The sequence below is a fragment of the Lynx canadensis genome, chromosome D4 (genome assembly GCF_007474595.2).
Source record: "Lynx canadensis isolate LIC74 chromosome D4, mLynCan4.pri.v2, whole genome shotgun sequence".
In the NCBI taxonomy this organism is placed as follows: Eukaryota; Metazoa; Chordata; class Mammalia; order Carnivora; family Felidae; genus Lynx; species Lynx canadensis.
The window spans coordinates 60042593-60051768 of NC_044315.2; the positions used below are offsets into that span (position 1 = coordinate 60042593).

The following is a 9176-nucleotide window of genomic DNA, read 5'->3' on the forward strand; positions in this document are numbered from 1 at the left end:
ACCAGGCTTGTGGACCCACTGGCCCACCCCTCATTGCAAACCAGTAAATTTTGAAGAAAGCCGGAGGTTATGCTGTCATGACAAAAGCTTTAAGGACTTGTTTTCCCCTTTGGCTTCTTGGTTGTCAGCTGAGTCCAGGGTGTTGGAGATGGGACTTTCCCGGTAAGTTGGATGTTACCATAAATAATGGAACTAACGAACAGCATTTTCTGAGGCTCTCATTTGCATTGTAGGTTGTCTTACCACCAGCGTATATTAGATATTGTTCCTCCTACCTTCTCAGCTCTATGCCCTGCAAACCCAACCTGCATTTACAAGTATGGAGATGAAAGTAGCAGTAAGTAATAAAGTAAATCCCGTTGTCTTTGAAAAGTACTAATGCCAGTATTTCTGAAATCCATTATTTAAGGTGGAGAAAGTAAACTTTTTCTTTTCTTGGGGTTTTTTTTTTTTTTTTTTTTTTTTTTTTTTGTCTGTTTGAAAGGTGATCTACAGTAGTCACTATTTTGTTTGCCCTGTCATCCTTTGGAAGATTCATGACCTACTTAGTTATTACTTGTGAACTTTTTTCTTAATATTGCTTATAATGTTATATCCATGACCTTATTTTAAATATGCTGCTAAGTACAGCAAGTTGAATTTAAAGCCCAAACTTGATAAATGTCCTGGCGGTGGAGATTATTTGACTTGGTTGTCCTGTGGTACCAGTTCAGGTGTGGGAACATAGGTGCACACGGGATACATTCCGACCAGCAAGAGGCCTGTAGAAGGAAATTCTTAAATACGGTTTTCTTACTTTTTGGTCACCTCGTGTCTGAGATTATGCTATGAATCAGAGGGCCTAGAATTTGCTGTGCTGTGTTGTGCTTAACACGTAACAAAGGTAAGGCGTCGTACCTTGGTGGTCCCTGCAGAGAGTTAGGTGTGTAGTTGCTCCACGGGAGTCTTTCCAGACGGCGCTGCACGCGGCTCCTCCACACACCTGCCACCTCAGGTTGGGCAGCAGTTCTTTGCGTCTTGGAACTCCCTTCCCTCCCCTCCCTCGCCTTCTGTGCGTGCCCTGCTTCTCCACTACACCTCACGCTACACCTGTTTTCCTTGAAGTAAACTCCGTTGGTCCCAATGCTAAGTACATTTCCTACGTTATTATGTCCCTTTGTCCTCGAGACATCTCTGAGAATCAGGTGTGTTTAGTAGACCAGTTTTACGGCGAGGAAATCTCTTCAGACAGGTGAGGCCAGAGTGAGGTTGCATCCGAGGGGCAGAGCCCAGACTCACATCCAGGCTTACTGAGCAGCCTTGCTCTTACCACTGTGCTTCCCTGAAAGAGCGAAGTGTGAGGCGGTGTGGCACTCCTCTGAGTGCTGAGTTTTGAGCTCTGCCTCAGTCTGGCTCAGAGAAGCAGAAGGCACAGTCTTTGATCTCAAGAGCTCAGACTTTTGTTGAATATGGACTTTGCTTTTTTCCTATAGAAACAACTGAACCTGACAGTTAAGGCCCGCCTAACAGTTGTTCCTGCTTTTTTATCTGTCACTTCTCAGATGGACCCCTGCTCCAACCAGGCCACTTCTTTTTTATCTTTCCTGTGCTCATGGTTTTTGGTTTTGCCTTTCTCTCTGGAAAGCCCTTTCTGTCTTTAATTCCTATACTCTCTCTAGGGTCCGGCAAGGCTCCTCTCCTATAAATACTGCCCTTTAGCAAGCCAGTTTTGTGTTGCTCTGGCTACTTCCTATGTGACTATCTTGGTTCCCATGCTACAATGTAGACCCTTCAGTGACACGAGATTCTTTTTTTTTTTTTTTTTTTTGTCTCCCACTTTTAGGGAAAAGCAAACAGCACCTGTGACCTGTTGTGATTGACTTCATTCATTCCAAGTGCTTAGTAACTCCTATGTCAGGATTGTCTTTTGATTTATTACCTCTTTGTCCACCTTACGTTAAAAGATTTCCAGTTGCTGTAGTGATGCCATACAGTATGTATTAGCACAAATAAGGACTCGACAGATAATAACCAATAGTAAACACATAGAGTCACAACATATGAGCATCTGGCTTCTGTAGACTCAAGTGTATGGCCTCAGCAGAAGAGAAAAGCAAAAAAAACCTATCACAAGTTGGCAACCTTCACCTGTTCAAACACAAACTTAGTCGTTACTGTCTCAGAGAAAATGAGGAGGAAGGGACATTGACCAAAATGAAATAAATACATTGAATCTCGGCTTTTCAGCTTACAAAAAAGCCTAGGGATTTGAGGACAAAAGACAGTTACGTAAATTTCTCAGCTATATATTTATAAGAACAGTCTTAAAACTTGATCCTACCCTTTTCCCCATTCTGTGCTTAGATTCTCTTCCTGGACATTCAGTTGCCCTCTGTTTAGCTGTTGCATTTAAAAGTAAAGCAACCAATGATGAAATCTTCAGCATTCTGAAAGATGTACCAAATCCTAACCAGGATGATGACGACGGTAAGGGACCACTTCTTCAGTGGAACTATCTATAGGCCAGGTTAAAGCATAAATATAAAGCATTACTGGCAGTTTGAGTTCCTCCTAAGTCTCAACGGATGCTTCTAAGCAGTAGCCTGTTCAGTGTGTCAGTTCAGTGTGCCAGCAAGTTTCTTCCTTCTATAAAAGAGATCCTCATCTGCCTGTGACATAGCTTACATTCAGTATAAAAACTAAACACAAAGTTAAATATGCTGTTACATTCATTTTTAAACATTCCCTGTTTTAACTTTAGAGAGGTTCCTGAGTGGAAGATTTGGTGAATTGTAATTGGATTTTTCACCTATTTAAGCTATTGTAATAATGATGTGTAACACCTACTGAGTATGTACTATGTAACTCCAACCAAAACCCCTAGGGTTTTTTCTGAGCAACAGTGGGAAAATAGGCAAGTAATTTATAAGTTCACCTGAATCAGTAAATGAACAAGGTAAAAAAAAGATGAGAGGGGCTTAGAACATATTAAAAGATATCTGAAACATACAGTAACTGAAACAATGTGATATTGGCACCAAATGAGACGAATCAGGAAAACATGAAAAGTCTACTGGGACAGACAACTGGGTAACGTTTTGGAGGAAAATTTGTTAGATCTGTACATAAGGACATGTGCATAGTAATCAAAATAAAAACATGAATGGTCCTTGGGTTATTTATTACTAGGATTTTGTTTAGATTTTTCTGAGAAATTTGTATTATGATAGAAATTGTGTTTAGATAGCACATGTCAAAATGATGGTCCTAAATTTAGACGCTGTCAGATATCTTAAGACTTAGACTTACTAGTTAAGGGTTTGCTGAATCTTTTTATTAATATGTTATCTTGCCACCATTCAGAGCGATATGAACATGGAAGTCCACTTGTTATGTGTAAAAGAAATGGATCATATAGAAGAATTAGGGAAATAATCCTCAGAAAGTAAGAAATAAGATCATGCTTAGTTTTATATTTTGAGTATTTAAAATCAGCAGTGGTCTTTTATTGTCTATTTGTCCTCAGAGACATGACACGAATGTCTGGCTTAATGTTTGGATGTGAGTATGCCGCCCATTTAGCATTCCAGGTGAGGGAACAAAGAATTGCTATACTCAGCATTTTTCTAGCTGTCTTACTGTGGAATATTTTTCAGATGAAGGATTCAGCTTTAACCCATTGAAAATAGAGGTCTTTGTACAGACTCTGCTACACTTGGCAGCCAAATCATTCAGCCACTCCTTCAGTGCTCTTGCAAAGTAAGTGCAACAAGAAGACATGCTCTGTTTTAAGGGTTTGGAACTTTGGTGAATACCAGGGGTATAGAAATTTGTAGCTAAAATTGTTGGACATGAAGATCTTAATAGTATTGGCATATAATTTAATAGAGCTCTGATTTGTAGTGGCTACAACCCTATTTGGCTCCTGTCAGTCTATGTGTACATTTTTTCATATGGCCCCTCAGAGAACCTAGTGAAAAACCTGGGTCCATGGGACAGTCATATATACAGTCAAGAAGCTCCCACCATATCTAAGCATCTTCCTAAAGGAAGGGAAGTAGAAATGAGGGCCGACTACATTTTGGGGAGCCACCCAAAGGTTAGCATCTAAAGACAGAGCTTTCTAATTCATCAGACAATCCAAAAGAAGTAAGAGCATATGTAGATACTCCTCCAGCAGAGCAAACTGGGCTCCTCTCCCCACCTTGGCTTCCAAGTGTCTGTGATTTGCAGGACCCCCACAGGAAGTGCAGTCAGGGTACTTCACCTGTTTGTGGAGACCATTCCTTAGCCCTCACCTATTCTTAGATGCCCCGTAAATTGTAGTCCTCAGCTGACAGTGAATGGTATATTTGTAAATCTCTCAAGGTTGTGTGACAAATTTCATACAAACCACGAATTCCTAATCATACCTTTTGTATCCTTAATGGTTAACGTTGCGTTGTTTTGCATTTATGTGTTGCACTGTAAATTCAGTAACATTGAAAGGCTTTGAAAAACTTAAAATGCTTAATGAGTAAGTTTATCTGTGGTATTTTTTCCCCACCGCGAAAAGGTTTCATGAAGTCTTCAAAACCCTAGCTGAGAGTGATGAAGGAAAGCTACATGTCCTACGAGTTATGTTTGAGGTCTGGAGGAACCATCCACAGGTAAAGACTATTTAATCAGACAAAGTTTTAAGTGTTGCCACTCAGGTTTTTTTGCTCAATCTTTATTGGTGTTCTAGTTTTCTTACAGTAAGTACCAGAGCCAGAGTGCAGAATGAATCTTAATTAAGACCTCCTGATGGTCAAATGGATCAGTTCCACAACCACTGAAAATGAATGTCACAGACCTCCTATTTTACTTTTTTAGCAGTGGGATTGTTGTGGCTTACATACAAGTGTGATTTACCCTGATGATTCTTTTCTCATTGTAGATGATTGCTGTGCTAGTAGATAAGATGATCCGTACACAGATTGTTGACTGTGCCGCAGTGGCAAATTGGATCTTCTCTTCAGAACTCTCTCGAGACTTTACTAGGTAAATGTGGATTATTTTACACAGTTTGTATTCTCTAAGAATCAGTTTATATTCAGTCTCATACATGAGCTTCAAGTTCTGATTGAAACACTGTTAATATACTGATGCTACCAGATTAGATAGAATTGGGACATGGCAGAGATTCCTGGACAATGTAAATCCACACAGCCAGGCAGTCTGCAGTGTCCCTGAAGGACACTGATAAAGGATACAGACTATCGGGAGAGAAGATCAGGCCATGTGCCAGGATCTAAGCTGGACGGTGGGATGTGGGGAAGAGTTCCAGCTCAGCTGGGGACCTGGAATGCACACCAGGAACTGGAAGAAACCAGTCACAGTAGAGGAAGTACATGGCAGTGAGGGGTTGAGGAGAGTCTGGTGGGCACCTGCATGCCTGTGGGGAAGGGCGGTATCTCACTTCAGTCAGAAAAAAACCTAGATTTAATGCAGAAGATTTATTCTAGACCCATTTCCTATACAGGAAAGAGATTTCTCATTAAGTTTCGTTCTTACTCATGAAGTTGAGTCCACAGGCTTCCTAACTGATCAGGAATAGCAGGAGTTGACACAACAGGCAACAAGGGAATCTTACAAGGATCTAAAAATCCATCACAGCACTTAACCTGTTCATCGTATCTGTTATTGCAGAGGACACAGGTCTAAAATGAACTGAATCCGTAGAGTTGGAAGGGTATGATCTAAAGTTACCATATCAGCCAGATTGGCACTCGCAAATTAAGGCAAGAGACATCCTCAGATCTGTAAACTCTTCAGAAAATTGACCACCCAAATATTTAACCATTATCCTGAGCGATTTACACTGCAACTCATTTAATCCTCACCCCCCACTACGGAGGGGGTTACGTTATCATTCTTATGTACAAAATAGGAAAATGTTGCAGAGTGCTTAAGTATCTTGTCCACAGTCACCCAGCTAAGTGCAGAGTCAGAATTCAGATACAGGCATTCTTGAACCGATAAAGGGCTCAAAAGCACCCTCTGTTCTTGAACTCCAAGCTCAAGTATTTGTAACTCTGCAAAGCCTTCCGGACCACCCCTTCCAGAGTTGAAATACTTTGCTCTTGTACCTTGTCTGCTAACATAAGACTTTGGAGTTTTATGAATCAGCTGTTTTATTATCTTCCACTGAAACTGTCATCATCCAAGGCAAGATTTATAGAGGCTGTATCTTGGCATTAGGAAGAACTAATTTATAGACAGATGTAGTTAAGAAGCTACTTCAAAAAATAAACCTTTTATGCAATAAACATTTCAAAGCGCTTACAAGGTGATCCTAGTTGAGTAATTTACTGAGAAAGTAGCTGACCTATATTTATTTTATTCTTAAAAAGGCCCAGCAGTTGATAGCTAGCATGAACTAGTAAGTTTCTTAAATATTCCAAAGAATTGGCCGAATGTCTGCTAGTTAAGTAGTATAAGGCATGTGAAATGAGCCTTAGATTGGGCTTCTGTTTTGAGAAAATTCCAGTACCTGACGTTTAAATTTAGAAGAGAGAAAATAGATTTTTGTTCCTAATGTACATTTTTTCCTGGTGTGCCATTTCATTTCAGTGTATGTACACATACCTTCTAGCAAGTCTAGTAAAGGATGGAAATAAAAGTGATAAGGACCCACTACTGCCTCAGGAAGCTCACCTGAGTCTAATGGGTAGAGATAGGTGTTTGCACAATTTATAATACAAAAAAATTGGGGTACCTGGGTGTCTTAGCTGGTTGAGCGTCCAACTCCTGATTTTGGTTCAGGTTGTGATCTCATGGTTGTGAGATTGAGCCCTGTGTCAGGCTCTGCCAGGCTCTGAGCTGGGCATGGAGCCTGCTTGGGATTCTCCCTCTCTCCCCCTCTGCCCCTCCCCCACTCACAGGCTCACTCAATCTCTTAAAAAAAAAAGTATGTGTTACTGGAGAAATAGGACTAATTCTGCCTAAAGCGTGGAATCACCTTCAAAATGAGTAGGTTATAAAAGCTGAGAGGTCTTTCTAGAAGCATGCTTTAACATACAGTAACCAAACTCTGTTACTTTTAAGATTGTTTGTTTGGGAAATCTTGCACTCCACAATTCGTAAGATGAACAAACATGTTCTGAAAATCCAGAAAGAGCTGGAAGAAGCAAAAGAAAAACTCGCAAGGCAACACAAACGGGTAAGTCTTATGTCAATTCATAGTGGTCCAAGAAAGTATACCAGAATCTCTTGAAAATCTTCAGTTCATTACCTTGATGGGAACTTATTTTTTCTGAGGCCAAATTATGCAGAACTGATATGGAAGTGGAGGGAGAGGAAGGATCTGGGGGAGGTGTTGCTCTCCGCTCTTCTCCTGTTGGTGAGCCTGGAAGGAAGCACAAACCTTGCTTTTCTGTAGTTAGCCATCTGGATCTGCTTCATGATTGCCCTTCCCAAAAGGAAGGCAGAGAAGGAAAGAGGGCACTTGTGTTTCCCTAAGACTTTCTGGTGCAAGAGGGGAGAGGGAGAAGCTGGTCTGTGTCTCACTTCCCCAGTCCTGTGGGGAGGGATGGGGCATTCCTTCCCAGGTTCACAGGATACTTCTCATATTAATAATAAGTACAGCATTTTAGCCATTTTGGGGGGAAGCAGTGAAGTGGCTGCATTCCGTGATTTTGCATAGTAGTACTAGTATTCTTTGTGACAGTATTCTCCAGTGTTGTTGTGTGTTTACCAGAGTGGGTGGGAATAAATTTAATGACATCTATGAACCTGTAGCAGGTTCAAATGCTCGTCTCCATGTAGATCTGCATATATACGTGTCTGTTTGGTGTGTAAACACATACTCACAAACTTAAAATACTGCAAGGTAAATGGTGTCATCCCCATTTTATACATGTCTAAATTGAGGCTCAGAGAACTTAAAATAACTTGCTCAAGGTGACATGGTTAGTGACAGAGCCTGTCAAACTCCAAGGACTTTCCCTTATGCCATACTGATCCCTAGATGTGTGGTGTCCAATAAAGTAACTGCTAGCCACATGTAACTGTTAATTAAAATTAAATACGTTTAAAATTCAGTTCTTTAGTCACACCAACGCCATTTCAAGTGCTCAGTGTGGCTAGTGGCTACTGTGATGGGCAGCAGAGATTTAACATCTCCCTCATCATAGAAAGGTCTACCAGGCAATAAACAGTACTCTAGAACCTAGCCTTAGTGTGGTATTAGGAGAAAACTAACTTGTGCCCAGTTGCCTAGAACATAAGGCAGACCCCTTAATAGATGCTGTTACAGAGAAAAGCAGAAGTCTATAAGAACAGGGGGTTCTGACAATTTCGCTTTAAGGGTGGAAGAGGCTATCATAGATGAGGCCTTACTGACAGGGAGGTATCTAGAAGGAAATGGGCTTTCTAGATCTGGTGATGCCTACCTTCTTGCTAAAAGGACCACGAGGACCTTGGTGTGTAATATACCTGGAGTCACTTTCTGGCTTAACCACTTACTAGCTACGTGACACTGGGAAAGTCGTCTAACCACGAAGTTGGGGGGGGGGGGGGCAGTGCAGAGGGACACCTCAGTGAATGCTCGATTCTGGCTGAGCTGGGAGGGAGTCGTTAAAGCTTAACAGAGGTATGTTGAGGCCATCATTGCCAGCAGAATCTTGAACAGTCTGCTTTGAATTATTACATGTAGTCAGAGCCGTTTTTGAATTATTGCCAGGGTGAGCAGGTTCTTGAGCTGCGTGCAGGCCTGCTCAGCTTTTCCGTAGGGCCGTTAGAGGAAAGCTGCCTCTCCGTTGTCACTGCTGAAGTGTCATAGAGCCTTGTGTTAGTGACTGGAAAGTACTGTCGGGTCTTTCCCTGGTCAGCAGAGTTCTAAGAATATATTATCTATCCTCATTATTTGCAGGTTCTATTTTTGCAAGCTCACTTAAGATTTATTTGTAACCTCAAAGTCAGTACTCCTGGTGCTTTCCCCATCATTCAGACATAGGCAGAGCAGTGAAAAATTTGAGTTGCCCAGTGGGCTTGTTCCCAGATAAAGTCAAACAAGGCAATACTCTGCCTTCTTGTTTCATTTCTTATACTGTGAAAAAGCATCCTTTTCGTAATGTATTTACTGCCATGTTTGGGCTTTTGTTGGTGGCTTTTACGGTTTAAAGTGGCCCTAAAGCATAAGGCTGAAATGCTGTCTAGTGTTCCTAAGTGCAAGA

The 9176-nt window shown here is 41.3% G+C and overlaps 1 protein-coding gene across 2 annotated transcripts in view; it reads left to right on the forward strand.

Annotated features, from left to right (window-relative positions):
• The window catches only part of NCBP1 (nuclear cap binding protein subunit 1), a 38647-nt gene that overhangs the window by 26349 nt on the left and 3122 nt on the right, over positions 1 to 9176 (forward strand). For both annotated transcript variants that reach the window (XM_030293800.2, XM_030293801.1), the window contains 6 exons: positions 234 to 337; positions 2344 to 2466; positions 3636 to 3738; positions 4535 to 4628; positions 4898 to 5001; positions 7048 to 7162. In XM_030293800.2, the coding sequence (XP_030149660.1) occupies positions 234 to 337; positions 2344 to 2466; positions 3636 to 3738; positions 4535 to 4628; positions 4898 to 5001; positions 7048 to 7162 (643 nt within the window). The remainder of the gene's footprint in view (positions 1 to 233; positions 338 to 2343; positions 2467 to 3635; positions 3739 to 4534; positions 4629 to 4897; positions 5002 to 7047; positions 7163 to 9176) is intronic.